The sequence below is a fragment of the Pholcus phalangioides genome, unplaced genomic scaffold, assembly GCF_987345545.1.
Source record: "Pholcus phalangioides strain wild (caught in Gottingen) unplaced genomic scaffold, Ppha-v1.0 ptg000004l_1, whole genome shotgun sequence".
Classification (NCBI taxonomy): domain Eukaryota; kingdom Metazoa; phylum Arthropoda; class Arachnida; order Araneae; family Pholcidae; genus Pholcus; species Pholcus phalangioides.
The window spans coordinates 15,829,419-15,856,536 of record NW_028301597.1 but is presented as its reverse complement, the minus strand read 5'-3'; the positions used below and the strand labels follow the sequence as shown (position 1 = coordinate 15,856,536).

At 35.0% G+C, this 27,118-nt stretch overlaps 1 protein-coding gene across 3 annotated transcripts in view; it reads left to right on the top strand.

Moving 5' to 3' along the window:
- LOC149086605 (cell adhesion molecule Dscam1-like) overlaps window positions 1–27,118 on the top strand; it is a 250,477-nt gene that overhangs the window by 155,204 nt on the left and 68,155 nt on the right. For all 3 annotated transcript variants that reach the window (XM_089230984.1, XM_089230985.1, XM_089230986.1), the window contains exons 9-16: window positions 1,501–1,785; window positions 6,868–6,987; window positions 12,497–12,670; window positions 20,033–20,180; window positions 20,318–20,466; window positions 20,580–20,711; window positions 22,185–22,349; window positions 27,032–27,102. In XM_089230984.1, coding sequence (XP_089087110.1) covers window positions 1,501–1,785; window positions 6,868–6,987; window positions 12,497–12,670; window positions 20,033–20,180; window positions 20,318–20,466; window positions 20,580–20,711; window positions 22,185–22,349; window positions 27,032–27,102 — 1,244 coding nt within the window. The remainder of the gene's footprint in view (window positions 1–1,500; window positions 1,786–6,867; window positions 6,988–12,496; window positions 12,671–20,032; window positions 20,181–20,317; window positions 20,467–20,579; window positions 20,712–22,184; window positions 22,350–27,031; window positions 27,103–27,118) is intronic.

Here is a 27,118-nt window from a genome sequence, read left to right as displayed (position 1 = left end):
ATATAATAATATACAGGCTGATTCAAAACTCAAAGTACAAAATTTTATGGGAAGAAGAAAACACAAAACCAAAACAGAATCACATAGGAATGTATCACCGGAAACCACAACCTGATCAGCTGGATTATAAACGCAGATGCAGAAATGATAAGTCAGTAATGGGTGGAAAACCCTTTATTTAGCGATACTTTACACGAGGACAGTACGTGCACTCGTTAAGTTTCACAAGTGCTCAAACGTCTTACCATCCACAGTTATGCCGCTTCACAACTGTGACTTGACCGTCGAACCGGTCAAGTCACAGCTGTTTCACGGACGTTTAGAGCTACGACGTAGATAGTAAGAACATGTTGTGAAACTTAACGTTTTTACACGTGCTCTCCCCTCGTGTAAAAGTATCGCTAAATAAAGAGTTTTTCAGTCCATTATTGGCTTGTCATTTCTGCATCATCGTATATCCTATAGCTGATTCAGGTGATACATTCCTATGTGATTGTGTTTTGTGTTTTTATGTTTTCTATCTCCCCTAAAAGTTATTACGTTGAGTTTTGAATCACCCTGCGGAAATAGTTGTTTCTGTCAAAATTTGAAGAAGAAAACGTTATTACCACATAGTGACTGCGAAATGATGGGTTATCATAGCTGACGTGGGCATAATTATCACGAAAAACTACGCCAAATGACGATGAACCTAAATTATGCCTTTCCTATTCGGACTTTGGCCAGGGATCTCCAGCCACTTTGCAAACTGTCTGGCCAAAGACTAAAATTCAGACATTGGTGAATTGGGTCAATTTACAACGAAATTAGCCAATTCGCGAACTGACCGATTTCGGGATGTAGCAGGTATGAAGACCTTTGACAAAGTTTGTGTGTGTCATTCAAATTGTTCGAAAAAACGTTTTATCACACGTTTTAGGTGCTTTGTCAATGTGCATGAATAACAACAGTTTGTCTGGAAGGGAGGAATGGAAATGGAGATAAGAAACCGACCAATCAGAATTAGTTTTAAAAACTGGCTGATTTAGACATTGTTTAACTTCCAATCGAGGAAGGTTAACATTGTTAATTCCATGGAAGAAAGAATACTTATTCGATACAGACTCTGTGTTTGAGCGAGTAGAGTGGGGGGGAGGGGAATCGTTATATCGTAACTTTTCCTTTAACGCATTTTGTGTTGTTTTTGGGTAAAACTCAATTTAAAAAAATCAATCTTATGTAACTCCTATAAACTATAAGAGCTCCTCGTTTGGGTCCGACTGTATTTGTTTCAGCTCCACAGTTCTTCGGTTGTGTTTCCATTCAATACATATTCAAATTAACTATAAATCTTGGATTGGTAATATACTGTATCTAGTTCGTGTGTCAAACATACACAATCGCTAAAAATTATTTACTTTAAAGTAAAATTATTCATTTTGGATATATTTGTTATCTAAGGAAATGAATGATAGTTAGATGCTTTCTCTGTTTTTGTTTGCTTGTTTTTTCTTAATTCAGCACCTCCGGTTGTGGAACCGTTTTCGTTTCCTACGGTCATCTCAGAGGGTAAACGAACCAGCGTTGCCTGCATCGTATCTTCGGGTGACCTACCGATCAGGATATCGTGGATGAAGGATGAAAATCCACTTCCACAGGAACTCGGAGCTTCCATTGCCCAGCCGACTGAATACACGTCCTTGCTGTCGTTCTCGAGTGTCCGGCAGATCCATAACGGAAATTACACGTGCGTTGCGACCAATCCAGTGGCTTCCAGGAACTATTCTGCTTCGTTGTTAGTCAGAGGTAGGAACACGCTGAATCTAAAACATCTTTTGACAATTTTTATTTAAACGGAAATAAAGCTACTAAGAAAGAAAATACTAATAAAGTCGCCTGTTTCTCAGTCACCAAAAATAAGTGTCTATATGCATATGCAATATAGATATAAAGTTTCCCTAGTCTGAGCATTCTGCGTTTGACCAATAGGTGGCTCGATACCTAATCAGATACGTACACGTACTATTCAAGATATGCACTCGAAGATTCCGTAATCAAAATTTTACTTATGAAATCATTCGATATATAGAGAGCGATTTTACAGGTACGGATACATATTGAAGATCTAGAATGTTAGGAAAACAATATTTTTCCCTCATTATACTACAATGCATTTCAATGAGCCATGTTATACCGATTCATTATAAATTTGTCATTTAATTGTGATTAGCTTTATACTGAATCCCTAGAAGTAAGTGTAAAAGATCGCTTGTAATTTTTCGCATGTTTATCATGGCACAGTATTTTAGTTCAGTTTATGCAGTAATTGCTCCTGGGCATACCACATCATTGAGACATTCTCACAACTTAAAATATAATGAATTTAATTCTGACAAAAATGAGAGACATGCGGCTAATCACTAAATCATTTGTGAAATGTTGATGCAGTATATCTTCCATAACGAGGAGTGGAATCATCCTGCACGAAAGAAGTGGAATAGATGCACCGTGCTTGTTCTAGCTAGGTCACATGTAAGTTTTGAAGCATGTGTCACGATGCATAGTCGCAGTCACAGAACAGGTCCGAAGACATTATTTTTTTCAGACCAAACACAACTCCGGCCTTGGAGAATTTACTACCGGATAAGATGTGCACATGTGTACCTAACAGAACGTATCTAATGTTCTGCGTGAATGTTTAGTGCTGCCCTCTATTTTCGAACTATGAAGTTTGATGATTGAATATTTGTATTGTTGTAGGTCTGTCTGTTGCTTTCTGTGGCGACACTTTTCAGAGAGAAGATCGGCTGTTCACGTCTCAAAGTTGGGAACCACAGAAAGCCAATTCTGATGAACACCATCTCGTCTCCGGAGAGAGGGGGGGGGGGGGTTTGCCAGTAATTTCATCTAAAAATTAATATCCCAGCACCAACGTGTAGCTGAACCTATACCATACTAAAGCAGAATGTTCTGTAGCGGGTGATTGTAAGACTATTTTTCCCCATTGTTATTGCAATGTTGTTCAGCGCATCTTTTGCGTAGCACGCATGTGTTCAAAGATTGATATATCTCGATCCAACTATTTCTTAAAACTAATGAATGTTTTAATAGAATATTTTATTCCCGCGCCGTGCAACTAGTTCCGTAAATACTCGTGAAAAAATGAATTGAATGAGCATAAAATTATTTTCTTATTTTACCCAAGCAACTCATATGTACCTTTAAATGCACATGAGAGACATTTCCAAAATAACCAAGTGAAAAAATCCGGTAATACACAAAATAAAACTACTGTCAAATAAAATAGAAACGTCATTGAGGTTACCCTATGTATTTTTACGGCGAGGCCGATCTTTCTCCAAACTTGTACTGTACTTTGGAGAAAAAAAAAATGTATGTCATTATAAAATTTGCAACTTCGAAATTAGTTATTCTGGAAATAATTGGAACCATAGTTCATCGTGAGTTTCTTTGAAGTTTCCTTACCATGATTAATACAATTTTTCCGACATGTGAGAAAAGACAAAAAAACAATAACAACAACAAAAATTCATTTTAATATTTATTATGCATTGCTAAAAATAAATATATTTTTCTTCATGCAGAAAGAAGCAAAAAAAGTAAAAACTAATCAGAAAATCACCGGATCTTTTTTTTTTTTTTTTACTTTTTTACCTGTCATTTTGATAAATTGCTTCAATAAAAACAGATCTTCGCTTTTTCTTCCTCTTCTTCTTTCATTCGTTGGTAAGGTAATTGCACTAAATGCTAATAATGTTTCCGTGTTCAGACACGACCTTCGAACATTTTCCCGCTAATCGATAATTGTTAATTATAATTCATTTGGGAACGAAGAGAAGAAAATCTTACTCGTAAAATATGGAAAATTTTAATTTTGGCATCGTTCAATGAAACATGTTCAAATTTGTTTATTCATGTTTAAATTACTTGCATTTTTATAATTTAAGACATTCGCAAATGCATTTTTTTTTCTTAAAGATATGGGCTTACTTTGTTTTAGTTAGAAATTGATAACGTATGGTATTAAATTTTTTGCCATAAAAATATTTTCTTTGAGAGCTTGATTTTCTTTTATATCATCCAATTGCCAAGAACTATTCCCATATTTCAAAACTGCCGTTTCTCTAACTCATAGCCACATAAAACTAAACCATTTCATATATTTCCTTATAATATCTACTAATCGATACATTTATTCGGTTTACTAAATATCGGAATCATTATTTTATAATGTGTTTTATTTTTATGATAAAGAATCGTGGATAAAATCAACCATTTTTCTCATGAATATGTGATGCATATTTCACTGAAGTACATGGTCAAACTCTTTATCCTGATGTATATGAATATACAACTTGTGTATTCATATAACCTCGTATAATGCAGTGAACTGCCACGTATCACGAGGAACGCCATTTTTATTTTGTACATAGTGGATCATTAATTTAATAGGGCTACCATAAAACTTGAAAATCTGTCAGATATATATACATTCAGGTTGAGAGCGGATTTGAAAAATATGTATGGGAATATCCATTATACGTATATTGTTATCGTACAAGTGAATGAAAATAGTATAAAGGAAACGAAATACTTCAATGTAACTTTTATACATATTAATGTATACTTTCATACGTGATATATTGTTACCATAAGACGCATGCATACACCATTGAAAGAAATGTAAAAAGCTGGGCTTTTTCAGAACGTTACTTTCTAATATTTTATTCAATACTTTTCTCACGCGCAGTAATAATAATATTAGTGATGTGTTTTGTTGCCACTAAAAACATAATAATTTCGTACTTTGCGAAAGCGTAAACGTTTATTTCCCTAAGTTATCGTTTACCGAGGATAAATGTCTTTCCTCGAACATATAATAATACGTAGTACCGATGTCTCTGTTCTAAAATGTTTCTCCCGCACAAGTCCATTACATGTCTAACCACGTAATTAAGTTTAACCGCGCCCAAAATTTTTTGATCCACGGTCACGTCCGGGTCCCGCTTGTAGTACTTCTCTTTTTAGTGCCTGTCGATAGCTAAGTATCGCTTGTCATGTCGTTGCAACGCTGATGGTAATTACTGCGATTGACTGACTGAACACGTCAGAGTGAACAAATGTCCCGTTCATGCACGGTGCTTGTTTAAATGTACAAGGAAGGAGGAAAATACTTGAGTTTTAAAAATTGCTTTTCATATTAGTTCCGTTCAATGAAAGCATTGGTTTTTATGAAGTAAAATACGAAAAACTGCGTAATTTGCACCAGTGTTCTTAACCATTGGTAAACGAAACATTTCGCTAGTTCGTATAGCCTTATTTTTGATCATGTGATCATTTCTGTCGCACCACGGTCATTTTTACACACAAAGGCTAATTAGATCGGGGCTTACAATTTATTGCCGATTTCGAACGGCATCCTTTTCTTTTTTCATATACCCACCGAGAGGTTTGTGCGCTAAACCTCTATGTGGGACTTTTCTGTTGTACGTCGCCGTTTCTGTTGCACCGCTGTGTCAGGACGGTTTCTGACAAGGACAAGCCGGATATCGAACTCGCGATACTTTTAAACATCCTTTGGCACTTTAGGCGAGTATCTTGTCGACCTGGGCTATCGCTCCCATATAGCCTTAGAATAATTTTCGATTCAATAAATATTCATCCTATGTTTTATTTCGGTCTTGGCTGCCAGCAGGACTGAGAGGTATTTTCTTTTATCTTTTTGCTGGTCTAAATTATTTCTCCTATTTGTTTACTTTTCCCTGTCCACAAAGTTATTTTCCCCTATTCTTTTTTGCTACTCTGTAAATAATTTCTCCTATCCTTTTATTGTTTGCTGGACCTCAAATTTTTTTCTCCCGTTCATTTAATTTTTGCAGATCTGCAAATAGTTTCCCTTATTCGTTTATTTTTCTGTCCGCCCATAAATTATTTGTCCTATTTATTCATTCTTTGCTTGTCCACAAAATGCTGGCTCGTATTCATTTATTTATTGCAAGTTCACCAATTATTTATCTTTATTTACTTTTTCCCGGTCCTCAAACTGTTGCTTCTACTTATTTGTTTTTTGCCCAGATTATTACTCCCATTTCCACCAGCCCTCGATAGTGTTTAACTACTTACAACGCTCCACAAATGTAAAAACGTTCAAGAATAGTGGTCTAGTATTCTACATAATGCAATTACACCCGTCCAATGAAAATAAATAAGTCAAGTACCAGACACCATCTAATAAAGTTTGTTAGTTGTCAGCTTCTCGATGCTGAAACTTTCTTAAAGAGTGACTACTCATACACTCCTAAACGCCTGACACTGTTGAAGTAACTGAATAAAAATCAATAAATCCCCATAATATAGTTGCGGTAATGTTAATTCCAGTCATACTTATAATAATTATATTTTCTTTTCAACGTGAATCATAGAAAATTATAATTCATCATTTTTTTTCCGCAACAATGAAAATTTGCGATTCATGTTCAGCATAAACCTACATCTTTATCAAACCTTATTCAGGTTAAAATTTTGAAAATTTTATAAATAGCTGTTGCGCTCTTAGCATCGCGGATCTAAAATATAACGCTATCAAGTCTATTGACAGCCAGATTTATAACGTTAAATATTAAATTACGATAACAATGATGAAGAAAACATCTTCAAGGTCCTGTAATAAACCATATTGTGCTTATTTTTCCGTGAAAAAGATCTTGCTTGAACGTATGGTGTGCATATTACCCAAATATATACTGTTAAGTATTTAAAAAAAAACTGTAATGGAGATGAACTGTTTTCAGAAATAAGCTTCTTACGCGAACGTACAACTGTATATATAGATATTTATGACTAAAAAATGTCTTTTTTTTTCCGCAGTTCCTCCGAAGTGGAAAACAGAACCAGCAGATAAAGCTGTCGTCATGGGCCACCCCGTGTTGTTCGATTGTCAAGCGAATGGTTACCCAGATCCTGTGATCAGATGGAAAAAAGCGATCGGTATGAACAGAGAATTTCATAAATCCAATACTCTCTTTTTTTAGCACTGTTTCAAACAGTGTTTAACCTTTAGGGGAGTATGGGCCACTTCACTGATGTGAAAACGTTTCTCCGACCAATTAATTAACTGATCTGGAACAGGTTACTTGATTAATCTGTAATTGTGCCGCCGGTTTCTTAAGTGATTTCTAATGTGAAACACTTATATGGTTAGTAAATATCGATGGTTACTCGAGCGATCTGGGAATACGCCACGGTGACCTGCAAATATTCCGTAGTGATCCGTAGATATGCCACGAGACACTTAATTGATTTGGAATTGTGCCGCGATTCAATTAAGTAATCTGAAAATATGCCGTGGTTACTTAAGTGATCTGAAAATATGCCGAGTTACTCAAGTGATCTGAAAATATGCCGATGGTTACTCAAGTGATCTAGAAATATTCCACGGTCACTTGAAGATCTGAAAAAGTACCGCGAGACACTTACTCGCGTATAATTACTTAAGTGCGCTCGGGTCACTTGAGTAATTATGGAACTGTGCCAAGCACTTTGGAGATGCACCGCGGACACTTAAGTATTCTGGGAATTAGATGCAGGCCACTTGAGTGATGTGCAACCAAACTGCACCGCGGGTCACTTAATGAATCTGGAAATGTGCCGCTGGTATGTTGAGTGATTCGTAAAATATGGCACCTAGTTTATTTTTACAAAAGTTAGTTTGAGGCTGTGAGCCACATCAGATGACTCCGACGGCCATATTTGGCTCACGAACCATGAGCATGTACGGTTTGAATATACGCCTGCGATGCGAAATATAACCTGATTACTAGATGCGTTTTTTTGTTGTTTTTTTTTTTTTTTTTTTTGCTGAATTTAAAAAGCCTCACGGCAGAAAGCAGCAGGCCTAAAACGGTACATATTCAGTTATTACACTTCACTCATAGATGACAGCACTGAAAATTCGAAAACACGAGATAAGATACGCACTTAGACTATTAAGCATCTATATACCCACATACTTCCGAAACAACTCGATCGGTAGTAAATTGCCCATGGCGAAAGACCGGTGTTGTGATCAGTTTGAATGAATGAATGAATTTTAAAAAAAGGAAAACTTCTGAAAGTTTCATTTCCCATTCTGCGTTTGAATGAATCAGCGGTGGAAAGAAATATGTTCCTCAAAAAAAAATGTCTTCCGTTAAATATTTCATGAGTTGTTTTTTTCATTAGTAAGAACTTTAAATTCGCGGACAGGCAGTAATTTGTTTGAGGTCATTCGATTTCTGCACGTTTTCTTTTCCAAATGTATCAAGTGAATAAATACAGCCTCGGGCAAACTTCCGATGTTTCTTCTTTGACAATCTTTGTGTGTGTATGAATGTGTGTTGCGAGAAATATATAAAATCCAATCAACATTTATACAGTTAAAAGAAAATTCCAAGAATGTCTTCCGTCGTTGAAACTAGGAAAGGGGGAAGATTAATCAAATGTATTGGATACCTGAGTCCGTCTACTCAATTTTCAAAGTAATAAGCCAACGAAATAAATCGGATGATCTGGAAGACAGCGAATGAATACACCCAGTAATCATATTTCATAAATTTCTTTAACGTAGTTGTCCCATACTAGTATTTTCCCAGCGGGAAAAGAAATGCAGAAACATTCGGTCGAATGGGAAGAGATTCCTTCCTCTTCATTTCACGTCCAAAACGAAAAATGTCGTTTTGCCGCCCATTCTCCATCTTTTCCTTCGCTACCAAAACTGCAGTAAAGAAACATTTGTCGGGGGAAAAACATATCGGATAGCGATTGTATTTATTTCGATTTTTCTCCCTTCTTTTTTTCGAATCATGCTACATTGAATGCGTAACTACCGCTTGTTTTTCCAGCTCTTCTTCTTCTAAAATTAAAATGAAATACCTTTTATTTTCTTTGAGAGAAATATGAAAACTCGTGTCAATAAAGTATCGCTATGCTTATGTGTTTCCCTCACGCTCGTGTGAGTTATATTCCCATACATCTTGTTACACGTACCTTCTCTTGCCTTATGAAACCAATGACGTGATTAAATTAATGGATATTTTTTTTTATATTTTCATCGCGTGTACGATTGCATATCACAATACGGATGCAGTCTTTGATTACGTGTAATGCAGAAAAATACATAATCTTACGTAAAGCGTGCGTAAAAAGTAAATGTTATAGTGAATATATAATTAAATTCCCCATTTTATTTGATACGCATCAATTTATATATTATTCGTCTGTCGCTAAAAATTTCCTCAGAGTATACCATTTACATTTTTCTCCTGACTTCGTAACTCGGAAAAGAATTCATAAGAATTGAAGGAGTTGGTACATTTGAATGCGGTTTGCGAAAAAGGTTATTCTCGCGAAAGGGATTTTTTTTTGGTGGGGGGGGGGTGAAAAAATGTTCGATTTTTTGTCGATAGATGGTACTGCACAGCACTCCAGTGGGAGTAATTGGATTGGATCCTTTCTTCAATCCCATCTATGTTCGTGAAGCTTCAGCCGACGCGATTCACGGCTATATAAATTAAAGTAACTTCACTACATAAACCAATGATGTCAATATCACAATGAAAACCTTATCTTTGCACCAGTAACAGAAAAGTTCAGAAATGAGCTGTTAAATAGTGCATTTTATAGGACTCTTATTTATATTTCCAGTGATTTGCTTCAGTTCAGCGATTTCAATCGACAAAAATTTAAAATATATTTAAAATTAAAATATCTTTTTTCCTGGAACCAAAAAAAAAATCCCACTTCGTGAGAATAACGTTTTTGAAAACAATATTCAGATATACAAATTCCTTCAATTTTCCTAATTTTTAAACTATTTACGAATTTATAAGATACCCTGTATATGCATGCCCTACGAAATAGGATATAATGTATCCTATACCATTTTTGATGAATAATCACGAGATGATAGAAAATGGTTATTAACACAATCCTTTTATCACTACTTGGAAAAAAAACCCTGCATCTGTCACATTGTTAAAACGAGATCTATATTAGTGTATTATTTATTCTGCGTCAAAACTAGTTGTATTGATTTTTTTTAAAAAAAATGAAAACTTTCAACGAAATTAAACAAACATATTAGAAGTATTTCCATAAATCCATCGTACAGTACAATGATTTAATACACTGTACTTCGCCCGTTTTCATTATTTTCTGAGATATTGCCTAGTTACCTGAGACTTCTAAGAACTCTCCAAAAAGGATAAAAGAGAATATTGTCTCTGTGTCGTTAAATTCAAATTTCGCACATTCCCCAAGATTTTTGTAATCGTAGGAATCGCATCAGCATTGCGTGCGAAACGGCTTACAAATGCCGGGCCAGACCGATATTATCAATTATATCATTCGTTCAAACCATCTTATTACTAATGAGAATATGCCAAATTTGAGAGTCACGCGAACGGAAGAAATCGAGTTTACGAAAATGAAACGACGAATAAAAGACATTCTTCGATCATGGCTTTCCATTAGTACCCACCATCAGCAATAGAAATAGTGCAGGAAAAACCGCACTATCTTAAAAATGTATTCCTAATGTTCGCAGGCAATGAGAGCGTTACCATTTCAAAAGCCGGTCGGTATCCATCCGACTGGTTAAAAGAGAATAAAAATGCTATGCGTGGTTCATTATGGATGGAAAACTCTTTTCGTGATTGTCGAGAAGCTTAATGATCGCTCACAGCAACTGTCGACCAAAGGTTATGGAAATAAAGAGCGAAAATTACGAAACATCATTCGTTTCGTGATCTCACCCGATGCTTCCTCCCCACCCCCCATCTCCAAAACTAATTGCATTTTTGCCGAAAGCTTTTGTTGAACAATGCATGTGTTTGCCGAGCTTCCAGTCTCTGTCGTCCTTTTCTGCTTGTATTCGTGCTCCCCCGCGTGACTAAAAATACTACTACTCCCAAAATGATATTTCATTAACCTCATTTCTCTTCAATCGCCATTGATGATGATGCGGAAGATCACTTTCCTGGGTTGACAATGCTGATAAAGCCGCAGTCATTACAGAGTTTTCTGCCACCTTTATAACGCTCTGCAAAATCCATCGGAAATTTTTCTGTCCTGACGCAGTTTGGCCACTAATCAATGGATGAATCAAAATGCGTGGGGGATTGTTTAAACCCGCTTCCACAACACTGTTTCAGTAAAATGTAAAATGCTCACACCGATTCATACACGTCTGATGTTACAAAACAGTTTTCGTTACGTCTGATGTTATTATAATAATTGATTCGTTCGGAATATCACGTTTCAAACATTAGAGGTCTCTTTTATGATAGGAATACACATTGAATTATTTGCCGGATTGATATACAAAATTGCATAAATTTTTATATTGCCTGATACATATATCCCTATGCTTATATTTATATGTGTATGTATTTTCTACAGTAGCTTTAAAATTTCACCTTTTTCCCCGTTTAAATGCGAATTTTCCCAAAATTTCTACATGGATTATAATACTAAGATTTCCATTACTTTTTTCCGCTTTTATATACTTTTCCTTTCCCTATTCTCTCTCTCTCTCTCTCTCCTTTAATTTTCTAATTCAGCTATTTTCCGTAACGGCCCACCTCTGTGACAGGTAGCTGGTTGTAAATCATCATTGTAGAATGGTCCACCTTGGCTGTGGTAGGTCGGTTGTAGCTCCCAAAAATTATTTGAAATTTGAAAGATTCAAAACAGCATAAATGTTGTAAAGAATCATTGTCCGTTAGTTTGTGTTGTCCTTTGACGACTTTTATCCGATTTTTGAATTCAAATACCTCAGCGAATATTGGACTTGAAAGCATGAAATCTTTTGTTGCGCTCAGAAGACACAGGGCAACAACTTTCTAATTGGGTTTTTGAGAACAGGATAGGCTTTCCGTATAAAAAAGTTAATTACTGTATAAAAATTTTAATAACTGCACAATCTTGTGCAGCCTGAATGAAATTACGTATATATCTGAGTTCTACGTGTTATTTGAATACTTTTTCTAATTAGAAGCATGTCTCTAGGATCAACAGTTCACCAGTAAAATGCGGCAGTGGGAATTATGGAACCGCTCTGTTTATAAGAAAGGCCTAAGAACTCTCTTCGAGCCACAAGAAGAAAACCTCGACTTATTAAGACGGATTTTTTCTCCTATTTCATGAATTTAGAACTAGCTAGCTATAGGCTGAAAAAAAATCAAATAAAAGGAGCTTACGCACACACACGCATAAGTAACGCTTCGTATTCATAAAATATGCGTTATTTTAAATAATTCATTCTTTTCTAGGCGCGCCGTAGATTACATGGTTGGATGAGAATTATGATTAGAAAAAAAGTTGTTTGTAACTTTAAGTATCATTCATGTTTCTCTTCAATTCTGTCATGTAATCGAATTTTTGAAATTCCTCGACTCGTCGTTGTCGGGGAGTTGCTTCTCTCTCTCTCAGTTATGCATATCTATTTCTATGCTTTCAGATGAGCCGAAAGGTATTTTCCAGGTCATAATCAGCAGCGACAACGTACAAATCCTAGAGAATGGCTCCCTTGCGATCAAAGAAGCCTCGAAGCGTGATAATGGAAAATACATGTGCCAAGCAACGAATGACGTCGGTCCAGGAATAAGCACTGTCGTCACACTCAAAGTTCATGGTATGAAGTAAAAAGCGATTCAAAAGAGCATTTTTTGCTAAGAAATATTTTTCCTTTTTCGCGTTTAGCTGTAAAACTGATTTGATTTACAATTATCGAAAATCGATCCACACTATAGGTCCCATGTAGCGAAGAAAACCAAAATGATAATTCAAAAAAAATACGTGAATATGGCTGGGATTTAAATTTTGATCAAAGATATTCCGCAAAACTTGAAAAAAAACAACCTATAAGCCACACACATTCGCTGTTACCGATACGCTTATTGGTTACATTTTTCAAGTTTTATCGAAGAAATTTTCAGTCCGCAGTCCAGCCACTGTGCGGTCGTGTGGGCATTGTGCTGGACTCTCGTCCTGGGGATTCAGGTTCTAACCCCGTTGACGGCACAGTGGTGATCGGCTGGAGTTGATCTTCTGCGCTTTTCCAGCTTCGAGGCACGAGTGTGAGCCGGTCTCCCATTTGAAAAAGTCTCTCCGCAGAGAGCAGGCAAGCCTACTACACGATACTTACAAAACATGAAAATTTTCATATTTCCATCTTTAGTTTAGAAAACGGAAGCCAGGTGGCAGCATGAACACGGAACAAACGCAATATATATACCTTAGTGCCAAGCATATCACATATTCCAGCATGTGCCGATTCGTTAGAAATTACGTAGAGGAATGTGTACGAGGTTCATGGTGAGTTAGGTAGTAGTAGTTCGCAGTTCAGACATGCGGCATTTCTCTTAATCGCGGGCAAGAAATGAGTATACATAAGGATGACCATAAGACCCGTATTCTACGAGACATTACCGTTGTTTTAGCCGTCCAAACTTTATAGTCTCGTTCCCCCTCCATCCGTATTTTCAACGAGGCCGGCTTGAACTTTTGGTGGTTACTGAAATCAAGAATGAAGGTCGCGACATAGATTATATTATGATAATTATGCAATTATGTCAAACACATGGGTATTTTTATTGAATTATATTTTTACCCCTCTTTTTCCTGTCACTCGCGATTTTTTCAAAAATTTTAGCACTAATTGGCACCAATCTTTTGACAATTCTTTTTTATCCATATAATTGGCAACTTTTCAAACTTCTGAATTTTTTTTGGCCGTAATTGGCAACTTTACTTACCTTTGACAATTTTTTTAGGCTATAATTTGGCAACTTTACTTGCCTTTCACATCTTTTCTTACTATAATTGGCATTTTTATATCTCTTTGACAATGTTTTGGCGGTAATTTGCAATATCTCGTTCAGATCCGTGTGATCGTGTGGATGAATAGATACCTTTCTCCCGGAATACTATTCGCGGGCTGAATGGGACACTTTGGAGGGCCGAATTTGGCCCTCGACTTGGAAGTTCTGCACCTCTGATATGAAACATTTATAAATTATCTTGTTTTTCAGTTACGGTAGTTTTATCTGAGTTGTTTCAGAGAAACAAAAACGAGTAATTATTCAATCATACTATAGATAATGTTGAGTATCAGCGTGCAAGTCCTATAATGTTTTACACTAATCCTGCTATTAAATTTGGTGCAGAGTGGGGAATACCTAATGTAATTATCTATTTATTTTAGTAGCACAAAATTTGAAAGCGTAGTAATACCATTCCTTATTCCTTGTATGTTGTAGGAAAGTAGTTTCATGCTTAGTTGTTGTAATCATTTTACAACAGCCTTCACAAATTCGATTGCTGCCGAGCAGCTATTTATAATTAAGCTCTTGGAATATGAATTTTTAATAAAGTTTTATGTTTCAATATACTTAGTTATAGAGATGTAAAATGATGCTAACCTTCCTATTCAACTAATTCAAAAGATAACATCTCCTTTAGTTAAAGAGCTTATGTATGGAACAGCGTGCAGTGAACGGCTGACGCGATACGTACGGAAATGTTCAGCACTTTAATTGGATACATTCCCCGCCCCTATTTGTTTTTTTTTTACTCGAAGGTACAGGAAGTGAAAAAAAAGGAGAGACAATGCCTGCATTGTTTCGCCGTTCCCGATAGTGTCATTACATTATTCCCTATCGTGAGCATCATCATTATCATGTCCATGACATTTACAATTCATTTTAATGTCAGCGCCCTGGACTGCTCTTTCATCCCGTAATGACTTTCCTTTTTTTCCACATCAATTTAAAAATCCTTTTCTTCTGTGTGTGTGGATCGATGAAAAAATACATATAAAATGAATCTAGGATAAATGAAGAAGAATCACTCGAGAGAGAATTTCTGTATCAAAGGAATTAAACAATCTAGAAGAGAACCGATTCAGAAGTGGTAAAACAATAAAACATAATAGAGGATAGAAAAGATATTAGAGACATTAATTTTTTTTTAATGCTTACTCTGAAATTTTGGCATTCATTAAGTTTCATTCTGTATGAAAGCGTCTGATAAGTTTGCGAAAACCAAACGGGGCCAGTATAATCCGTGGTTTATACTGGTTGATTAATTTCTGTTTAATCTAGTACTCCAGTATATACAGGCTGTCAAATTGTTTGCACAGCAAACAACCCTGCAACTGTTGACTTCAGAAACATTCCTTTGCAAATATTTTCAAATCACATGCGGTTACACAAAATGTCTCGAATTTCCCCCAATAGGTCGGTCGTACACATAAAAAAATAGAAAAATTAATTATGTTATGTAGACCCTATTTGCTGAAACTTCCCATTAGTAAAATGTAAATGCGACTCTGAGAAAATATTTACAAAAAACTACATATTGAAAAAATATTAACGGAGACATTCAACTTTGACGTTTTCAGTATTTATATATATATATATATATATATATATATATATATATATATATATATATTGGATATTTAACAAATGAATGTTGTCTTTGGATTCAGAAAAATAATGTTAATTTATTAATTTTCATGTTTTCTCATAAAAGTGCGCAAAAACAAATTTGCAATACTTGATTGAATAATATATTTTTTAATTATTTTAATTAAGCTACATAATCTCAGTTAATCTTTTGAAGGGCAAATATTTTTCCAAATCATAGGAAAAATCTGAACAGGTGGTCCGACAATGGGATAACACCCCCCCCCCCCCCAACAAACAACAGTTATTACACTGATTTGATATATTTACTCTCAACAAGATGCTTTTATTTAGGAAATTCTCTCGTAGTATCGTAAATTATCAACGTTACCTTACAACAAGGGGAGTCGTGACCAATACTTTGGGAACCGCTGTATCAAGGTAATAGAGGTGAAGAAAGAAAACTCTTTTCAGATAGTCGTATCTCAAGGGCGGAAAAATACAGGGTATTTAAAAAAAAATCATAACAATTCAGCTTTTAATCCGTTTTGATCGAATGATGTATAGATAGAAAGAGGGAAATCTGAATTTTCCCGCAGTTGCCAACAAGTAGCGCTAACGCTCTTCCTTTTGCCAAAACTTCAGTGTTTGTCAAGATTGGCTTTTCCCACAGTTAGAAACCGATTTGGATGATTTCATTTTCCAGCAAGACGGGGCACCGCCACACTGGAGCTTGAATTTCGAGAACTTTTGAACAATCGTAATCCTAAACGATGGATCGGCCGTACGGAACCTGACGAATCAGTAAAACATCACTGGCCTCAAAGATCGCCGGACCTCACAGTGTGCGATTTCTTCTCGCGGGTGTTTATAAAAGACTAAGTTTATGTGCCTCCCCTTCCAGCTACATTAGCCGAACTGAATATACGCATAACAGCAGCCGTGAAAGCATTAGATGCAAACAGACTCGCAAACGTTTGGGACGAATTTGACTACCGTATAGACATATGCCGTGCATCCCAAGGTGGACATATTAAGCACCTTTAATTTGGTTTGCAAAACAAACTTTATGATTAGCCATGCAATATAAAATTAATCTTAAGTGTCTATGTTCAATATTTTTCGTAATATACGCATTTCAAATCGGTTATTCTTTTTGAAATACCTTGTATTATATTCGGGCGACAGAATTTCTAGGACCGGTCTTGGCAGGTGTATAGACTATTCAGGCACATCGCCTGTAAACTAGTGTAAAAAATTGATGATAGCAAAAATGATGATAAAAGTAAATAAATCACATAAATTTTCATAATCGAGAATAGTTCTGCTTACTCTCGGTATAATTTGATAAACTTCTTCTCGGGGACTTTCACTGACTACTTATGTGATTAATCAGGTTTCATTTGCGGACTCCTATTGGTAACTGAATCAATCTGCCGCGGGATTATTCCAATCACTGCACCGCATCTTATGATTTGGTTCGCAGTCATTCTTATGATAACTCAGTGATAAGTTGCGATAACTAGTGATTCCATATATTTAATGTCTCGATAAAAATTTTGCAAATGACTTTTCAGACTGGTTTACATTTATTGATTTCTGGGATCTACGTCTTAATGATCGGAAATTTTAGCGCACATGAGGACTACACATAAAAAGTAACTTTTCTTTATTTTTACGTATACGACTCCTCAAACAAGTTTTGAGATTTTAAGTAACTGCATCGTCATTTGAAAATATTTTGCAATTGATAGCATGTTTCTGAAGTCAACAGTTATGAAGATATCTACAGTGAAAACAATTTGGGACAGCTTGTATATGCTTTTCATTTAGATTCGAACCACAAATCAATTTTAATTTATATAAGGATAACAAAATTGTGGCAATGTTCTTCAAATGTTTACTGAAAACTTACACAAGTACATATACAGACATTAGACCCTATATAGAGATCCGAAATAAATTAGTCTCGTCAGTCTCAAGTTTCGCCTTCCATCCTACAATGATATTAGTGCTTTTACTGTGGGATTAAAGTATGATCGCGTCTACGATGATGGAGCGCAAATTGCAGCCATAAAATGTGGTGAAGGGAAGGACGTAACGCGGCAAAACGCCGCTGGAAATTGTTGTTGGTGTACGGCTGATTTCTTTCGTTGGGGGCGATCGTGGCCAATTTTTCGATCGATTGCAAACGATGTTCGGAACTATGGAGCCGGAACTGATGGGAATGTTTTCCCACTTTGTTTTTCTACATTATTTCTTCCTACACTTTTTTTATTAGTGGCTTTGTATGCATTGTTGGAATTCTTTGATGGATATTTTCGGCAACAAATCAATTAACCTATTTCTTGGTTTGGTTATTTTTGCCACAGAATTTTTTTTTTTATCTTGTAGTTCAATGTGTGTCCGATTGGGTTCAGATAGAATCCATGGTTCACATTTGAGTTATTCACACTTTACATTGGAGGAGCATTGCAGGTGATATCAAGATGCAAAAATATTTATTAAATTGCACGTGGTAGGCCAGGTAGGTAAGATGTTCCCTTGAATACCCGAAATTACAGAACTTCCATAAGCTGCTAAGATAGAACATTTACTGACACCACGTACAACTTGAAATTAGGCAAGAGAGATAGCATCAAGATAACCACTGTTACTGCAGGAAGCCCACCCCCCCCCCCCCACACCGAAACGACAAGTCTCTATCGCGACTGCGATATAAGCTTATTGTCCCTAGCGGTGTGGTCGTGCTGGAAGAAAATTCCAACTGGCGATCCAGTCAGGCAGGAATTTCAGTACAAAGGAAGCCCCCTATAACGAGAGGAGAGCAGCACACCAACCTCTATGTAAAAATACATAAGAATAAAGCCCTTTATCTATTTATTTATTTATTTTTTTCGGTATAATCTCCCATACAACGAACTTGGAGTGTCAAATGTGATCAAATAAATTTATTGAATTTTGAAAAACATGAAGAAAGCTATGGGATTATACAGTTTTTATTTGGAAATAAAACAACTATCGGATTTCTTATACTATTGACACAAGTGTGCAATTCAGAGGATTTCATAAGGAAGTATAAATCTAAATTCATTTCGTGAACAAAGCATTGAGATTAGCATTAAGAACAAGTACAAAATTAATACAAGTAAAGAATTAATACAAGTACAAAAAATATACATGGTGCGTAAGCCAACTCCTCCTACCGCAAATTACTGGCGAACCGTTAATCCCAGAGGCTGACTCCCAATTACAAAAGTAACCAAATAATGTGTAGACCTCAGATACGCCATTCATATTAGAAGGGGGGTGCATGGTTATTAAAAAAAAAATTAACTTTTTATACTAACATCCTGTCTTCAAAAGACCAATTAAAAAGTGGTTGCTCTACCCCTCCTGAGCCCAAAAAAACACTACATTTTTACCTTTTAATCCATTACATTTCCAAGTGCAATATTTGCTGAGATATTTAAATTCAAAAATGTCGGTAAAGTTTGGAAAGGATAGCATGAAAAAAGGAAAGAAGCGTATTTCAGCAAACATCACACTTGGATAGGTTGGTTTTTTATTTCGGGAACGCGGGCTACAACTTTTTAATTGGGATTTGAGCACGGGATGTACATGATTATAAAAAGTTAACTTTTATTATTTTAACTACTGTACAACCCCTTGCAACCTGAATGACGTATCCGAGTACTACACGTTAATTGAACACTTTTTTCTAATTGGAAGTATGCCTGCAGGATTAACTGCTCCCCAGTAATTTGCGGCGAGAAGAGTTATAAATGTACCCCGTAGGCTACGTACTTTATAATGCTTTTTTTGTTTAGCCTACAAGCTGTATAGCGATGATTATTAATCGATCAAACACATTCACGATATTCAAGTTTTTCACAAGCCGTTTAATTCCTAATATATATTCCCTATACACGAAAAATCAATGTACGGTGATTGCTTTACATAACATTGGTTAACATTGGTTTTTTGTATAAAAATCATTCTCATCACATAAAAAACTTTTCCACCCCCCCCCCCCCCCGAGAGAAAAAACTTTCATTCTATATTAGAGAAATGGAAAACACCTTACAGTTTCATTAACCCCCACCATCACCAGAACAAAAATATTATGGCTTTAATTTCAAGTCTTTTAATTTGAATATTCTGCTTTCTCAATAAGAATACTTTTCACTCCCATGTTTTCTACTTTTCTAAGAGAAATTTTCAGTTTCTCATTAATATAAATGGGAATCAGTTTCAGTTTTCTTTTATTATTTTATTATATTAATCTCGTTGATGCTGATTTATTCAAGACATTTAATGTCTTGAATAAATCGGCAAGGGATAAATTTTATCCCTTGCTTAGGTGTAGTTTTCGATACAACTTCGAATCCAAAAATATCGTAAGTTCTTATTCTGCATTTATGGAAACTATACGTGCCGGAGAATGTCACGTTTGTGTAAGAGAGTTTTACTAACATCTTAGTTTCCTTTTTGTTATATCTTATATCTACCTTCTTTTTCTATCTAGCTCAGATCTTAAACTAACAATTGTATTTTGGTGTGTGTGTGTGTTTTTCCATTGACAGTTGCTGCGCACTTCGCTGAGAAATTCAAAGCAGTCACGCTAACTAAGGGACAGAGTTTGGCACTCTCTTGTATCGCTGCGGGTGAAAAGCCTCTAACGCTGAGATGGAGCAAAGACAGGAACCAATTTAACCCGACATTTGAACCCAGGTGGGACGAGAAAAAAAAATTATTTCGTCGTTTTAATAAAAACTTTCAAGTGATGCTGAATGTTTCTGTTGCTTTCTTTATTACACAACTTCTTTTCCGTAACATTCGCAAAACAATAAGAAATGTTTTTTTTTTAGGTACGTGTACGAGGAACGTATGGGTTCCGAAGGAATCGAGGCCACCCTGAGCGTGCCATCCGTCAACCGAAAAGACTCTTCACTTTTCACCTGCATTGCTGAAAATTCTTATGGACGCGATGATACGAACTTCCAAGTCGTTGTTCAAGGTAGATAGCATGCGTTTTAGTTTCTTTATTTCCTGTTATAATGATGCGTGTTGAATTTTTTTTTTTTAATGAAATATCTATGACTCTTTTCCTGAGTTACCCATTTTTTCCAGAGCCTCCGGATCGTCCATCGAATATAGAAGTAGCGAACAAAGGAAGTCGTTCAATCACTTTCTCTTGGGTCACTCCATACAGCGGAAACAGCCTCATAACCAAATATATTTTAGAGTATAAGAAAAGTGATGGTATATACCTTTTTATTTTATTGTAGTTCTTGTGAAAACTTATCTTCGCATGAAATCATTAAAATGTCTCACGTTCAAGTTAGTTATTAGTATACTGCAAAAGTAGACACGCTAAAGAGGTGAAGAAATTTAATTGTAAAGAAATATAGAAAATATACGTATACGTGTCGTTAATCTATCTTTTAGGGATGGCAATTCGAAATCAGTTGGAATTTAGTATTTTGGTGTTTAATTTGCTTAAAAATTTATGCAAGCATTTGCTGTAATCAACATTTACTTGTTAAAATCAAACATGCGTTTTCTACTGTAATAAAGCACATGATGAATAAATGAAACGAGTTTTTTATGCACGAAGAACATTCAACCCATAGAGTAGGTACTTTACATCTACTCTTAAGTTATTGTGTGAGTATTAACTCTCTATTCATAATTAATCTGAGAAGTTATTTCCAAACTCTTTTCGAAATTAGTGCTGTTTCTACATTTAACACAGATGCATACTTTAATAAGAATTCATTCAATATATTTGCATATCATATACTTTATTTTTCTATGCTCCACGGTGAACTAAATTTCGCAAAAGATCTTTTTTGTGCACTAATGTGCTTATAAATTTAACAACTTTTTGGACGATTCAGTCTTAGCAATAAGTTTTCTGAGACTAATGATAAATAAAAAACAAAATTAATGGCTAAAGAGTTTTGATTTTCTTCGTTTTCAAAAATTCATTGAAAATGGTTATGACAAGAAAAATACTCATCATATACGTCCTTTCATTTCCGTCTCTGTTAATAGAGTTATTATTCTTCCGCGTAGAGAATAATATAGCCCTCTATAGTTCACCCCCCCCCCCCCGTAAAAACATATTAATATTTTTGTTGCAAAACTGTATGTAACTGGGTAGGTGCTGTTATCAAATTTTTAATTGAAACAATTCATCAACACAGTATTTCAACTAATTGCAGCGGGTTTTTTCATTAGCTAAAATGGTTAACGTAGGGTGAAATGAACTGTTTGCCTTTTTATTTTACCAGATATAGTCTTACTCAGCAAAGTTGAATAGCTGTTTCCTTGAATTTTGCTTCCGATTCCCTCAATTTGGTGCAATTTTATACATCTCTGAACACGTAATATTTCAGTAGCTCCCAAAAAAAAATCATTGACAGGGAATCAACTCTTTCTAGTGAAAATTTTTATACTTATACGTCGGTATTTTGTACTGAAATGGCACTGAAAGCTGCACTCTCTAAAATACCAAAGAAATTGAGAAAAGAAGTTTATATAATGAGTTTTTTGGCCATGCATATTCAAATATAAACGGAATCACAGAGGGTTAATTTTTATGTAAATGCTTCACAGTTTTTTAAATAACTTTTTGTCCACCCTTAGTATTGTGTCATCGATGAATATTTATCATAGTCGTGCATAGAAATACATATCATTTTGACTTGGATTTTGTTATTTTTCTCACAGAGCCCTGGATTTTAGCAAAAGAAATGGTTTTGGAATCTTCCGATTCATCCTTCACTTTGCAGGGCTTAATTCCTTACACCTCTTACCAAATGCGACTCAAAGCCGAAAACATCATTGGCAGTGGTGATTTCAGCGACGTCCTTACATTTAGTACTGAAGGAGAAGGTGAGAAATCTCTCTTTCACTCGTTTTCCCATCAATTACCAATCAAATAAGCTGAATTCAAACATTTCAATAGTTTTAATAGATCATGCTTGTACACATGGTGTTCGTGAACTGTTCAGAAAAAATGGGACCCATCAAGACGCACAATATTTACGATGGAACCTATGATCAGGTCCGGTCCTAGAAATTGCGCCGCCCTTAAGGTGCGACTACCTGAAAAGAGTTTTCTTTCTTTACCTCTATTACCTTGATACAGTAGTTTCCGAAGACCCCTCCCTTGGGGGTGGGAGGTAACGTTGATGATTTAAGACGTCGCGAAAAAAGTTCCTGAATTAAACGTTTTGATGAGATTAAATGTATGAAATCAATGATAACTCCTCTGAAGAAGGAGCTAGGTCCCATAGTGGGCGCACCAGTTTACATTTTTTTCCTATGGGTTTTGGAAAAGTGTCTGCTTTTCAAAGGATTAATTGAGCTTTCACAGCACATATATATCATATAACACATTCAAATTCTAAGTAAAATTTACTGAAAATAACTTCAAAAAAGTCTTATTCAATCAAGTAGCATCATAAATGTGCTTTTGCGCTTTTTTATGAGTAAACATTAAAATTTATAAATTAATATTTATTCTAAATCTGCACATAAAATTTATTTATTGAAAATCCAAGAATGGCTCTCCTCATCTCCCAGTTTTTTAAATCATGATTTTCCGCGTTATGTTGCTTACATGTTGTTATGTTGCGTAGCATAAAAAGATAAGTTTTTCCTACCTTTGTTATTTATGCGTTGCTGCACAATTTTCTAGTGAAGTAGCATCCCCGATTTCATACGTTTGTGATCAGAAGCATACGCAGGAGAGAACATGGGGCCTGTGCCCTCCCCACGACGATCAAAAATTTAAAATATTTTCAAATATTTTACTGAGAAATTAAAATATCGGAATAAAATGCTTTTTTAAACAAAAAAAAAGAACCTAATTTTTTTTCATAAACTATTGAAAAGATAGTTGGCACTTTTTGGAAGTGCAAGAGAGGAGTGTGGGTTGAGATGAATTAGGCACTGAATAGCAAAGAGTAGAATAGCATTTCAATACTGAAAAGTATTGTATTTACCTGCGCGTATTTATCCATTCGAGATTGCCCTTAAAAATTATCTCGGTATGCAAAAATTTTCGATAGTGAAAACGCCATCATTAAAAAAGTCTGTCATAAAAAATACCGCCCCTGTAATCATGCCGCCATAGGCAGTCGCCTCATGCTTGGCGCTGGCCTATGATCGCAATCCACTCAGTCAGAAAAGCGTAAATTGTCTACATAGAAGTTTCAACAGTGGAAAAGAAAGACATAATGAAATACATGTAATAAGTTGCATTGTATCCGTTCAGTTCAGCGGAAGACTCAAAAGAGATGCTCAAAGTGACATCCAAGGGTGTCACTGCACAGTACACATCGACGAATGAAAGACTTGTGCAGTTGCACCTTCTCGTTGTTGTCATGTTGACCTTGATCAGCCAATCAGCTGTAACTTTCGATGCTGCTTCTCACTATAAATTCGCATACGGCAAATATAATTGACGGGTTTTCTTCTACAGCAGTGTTTCCTCAACCTTTCTGAAAACAAGGACCAATGAAATGCCTGAAACAATTTGACGGACCACCGGTGTCCCGTGTTACGGGACATTTTTGTACTTTTCGTTGTTCTGATTTTTTTTTATATATTGGTCCTGTTTTTCCAACGATATTTGTTTGAATATGTAATATTTACTAAAATAGTGAATACACACACACACACAACGTTTACATAATATATAAATGATGTTATGATAATTATGGAAAAAATTATAAATTTTCATCTCACTTATTTGTCATGTTTAACATTTTGTCCTCAATTTTTTTAGAATTTTAATTACGATTGGCGATTAGTTGAGAAACGCTGTTCCAGAGAATTTCTGCTTCTCCGTCAGAACAGAAATGAAGTCAGAAGTGAAGATTTATGCGTGTTTCTAAGTTTCCGTTTTCTGAGTAGATTGTGACCATTTTGTTTATTGTAAACATACGTCTTGATGGGTCCTATCACTTCTTCAATTTTTACTAAACAATTTGTGAACACCTTGTGAATCATATTTTTCTAAACTTTTTCTTCCATCACCACTTCCTTCAAAGCATTTCTCTTCTCATCGCCCCTCTGTCTCAGCCAATCCATAGGATCATATACTAAACCCAAATATACTACCGCCGCCCCAACCCCGGGACCATTCCATTGATCCCCAAAGAGCAATATTTGCCCACTTTGGGAAACACTGCTGTAGCTTATCAAAATTTTATCGCTCTGATTGAAGTGTTTACTTTTTCAATTTTTTTTTTTTGTTTGAGAATGCAAAACTGAACTGAAAAATAAAATGTGCGAAAGTAAAAAGTTGTTTTAGATAAGATAAGAATGCATTATATGTTCAATTTACTTTATATAAATTGGTTTTTGAAGAAACTATGAAATTTTTTGAAAAGTATAACATCTATTGAAATAATATTCAAAAAAGATAACATTTTCTACGTACAGGATCGTTCATCATCAACCAAACAGAAGTCAGATAAGTGAAAGAAAAAATGTTTGTGCATTTCACGCTAAATTGACTGCGATCCTCGTAGGACGGAAAGATAAAGAACAAATGTGTTGCACAAATTTTCTTTTTACATAAGTTTTCATTTTTATATCAAAAATTTAACTAAAGAAAAATGTCTTTTCAATAACATTCCATTGAAATTCAAACTTGTGTAAAAGAAAATTAACGTAGAAATTTTTAAACATTTATTAGTCAGTCTTTTCTTTTCTCCACCAAAACGTAAAAATGCATATTTTCTCGATAGAATTTGAAATTTTTCGTCACTCCCTTTGTTTTTCCTTTGTCTTTTTTTTTTCTCGGGGAATTTAATTCCGGAGAATAAGAGATAAATAAATTTTAAAATATAAAACTAACAAATGGAAGAGGGCGGATGAAAGGTGGCATTCCATTCACACCATCCTCCGGAACTCGTTATGCTCTCATCGGTTTACGCTACAACGAACCGTAAGGTTTCTCCGCATTTTTCAAATACTTTTCGGAAATTATTCAAACAAGAACAGACACAAAAGTTGTTAAAATCTCTTTCACCTTTTTGTTTTCTATTGATTCCACCTCTCATTACCGTATCTTATCTGTGACATGGCTCTTTTCCTTTCCTCCATTTTTCCTTCTCTGTCTCATTGAACTATACATTTTACTTTCTTTTATCTCTTCTGCCTTTCTCAATTTTTTTCTTACAGTATGTGATATGCATAATTTGCATTAATATCACATGCTTCAGAAGCTCGAGGATTTCTCTCTCCTTTAAATTCACACAAAATTATTCGATTTTCTCGCGTATTCTTGAGTAGATTAACATAACTAAACTACGAATTTCTTGTCTTTTGTTTTACTAATTTCACGGCTCTTAGCTTTTGTGTTTCTTGTTTTATTTCGCGTGTATCTTGTTATTTTCTCTTGATGTTGTTTTAATTATATTATCGCTTGGACATCACTGAAAATTTTCCAGTATTTTTCACTTTCAGTTTTCCAATCAGGATCGAAATGCCTACAAAAAACGAATCTCTTACACTTATTTTTCACTTGCTTATTGTAATTAAAATTTCATCTGATAAACTAAATTCCTTATGCACTTTTTTTCGGGTTTTGTGTACGAAAAAGTTAGTATTTTTTCGATGAAAATATATGCAAAAAAAATTAACTCTATTTTTTTTTTAAATTATCGAATTTCTGTGTATTGTTCTATGATATGTTTAATCATTTTCAACACAATCAAAAGTAGTAAATGAGATTAATAGAGTGTTAATAATAATTTCTAACTAACCAGAAAAAAAAATATATATAAGAATGCTCTCATATTTCATTAATAACAAATCATTTTTGCAGAGATTTTCAGTTTCAGTTTTCTCTATTTATATTCCTTGCATATTATTAATTTCACCAATGGTTTTTGTTACTGCCACTCACTTTCATTCAAACTAAAACTCAATAAATGTTTGGAAATATGTGGCATACCAAATTACATACCCAAACTTAAGTTACCAAAAAAATTACCATGTGTAAATTCTCATTTGATTTTTCATGAAATAAGAATTTTACGAAAACTCGATTTGATTCAAGTCAAATTAATGAATAATAACAACAGTATGTCTTTGATATGAATTTTGAAACATCAAAGTATATATATAGACGAAAAAGTTTAAAAACTTTCCATACCCTGTGAGCATCTCAAGCTGCTGCACTATGTATAGGACGGTATTGTGTCTAATTCATTTAAAGCACCTTACGGTAAATTGAAACAGAAGTCATGAAAACGCGTTTTCTAAAAATAAGAGCATTTCAATTTATTTAACTTTTCTTTCTAAAGCGAAATTTCATTGATCGAATTCGAACCATTGTTTATCGGATATGAACAAACAGGTATAGCAAGTTATAGATCTTATTTGTGCAAGTGAGCTTTCTCAGATGAGTTCAGAGTGGCTCCCATGCTTAGAAATGGTGTATTGAAGATTCGGTTGTAGTAGTACATACAATATTAAAAAGAAACTTTATATCACCTCTATTTCCCCCCCCCCCCTCATTTATTATATTACTTTAGAAAATTTCAATTTCTTTCTAGCTCCAAACAGTGCTCCGCGGGATGTGAAAGCCATAGCAACGAGCTCAAGAACAATTCAAGTCACGTGGAAAGTATGCATAAAATATT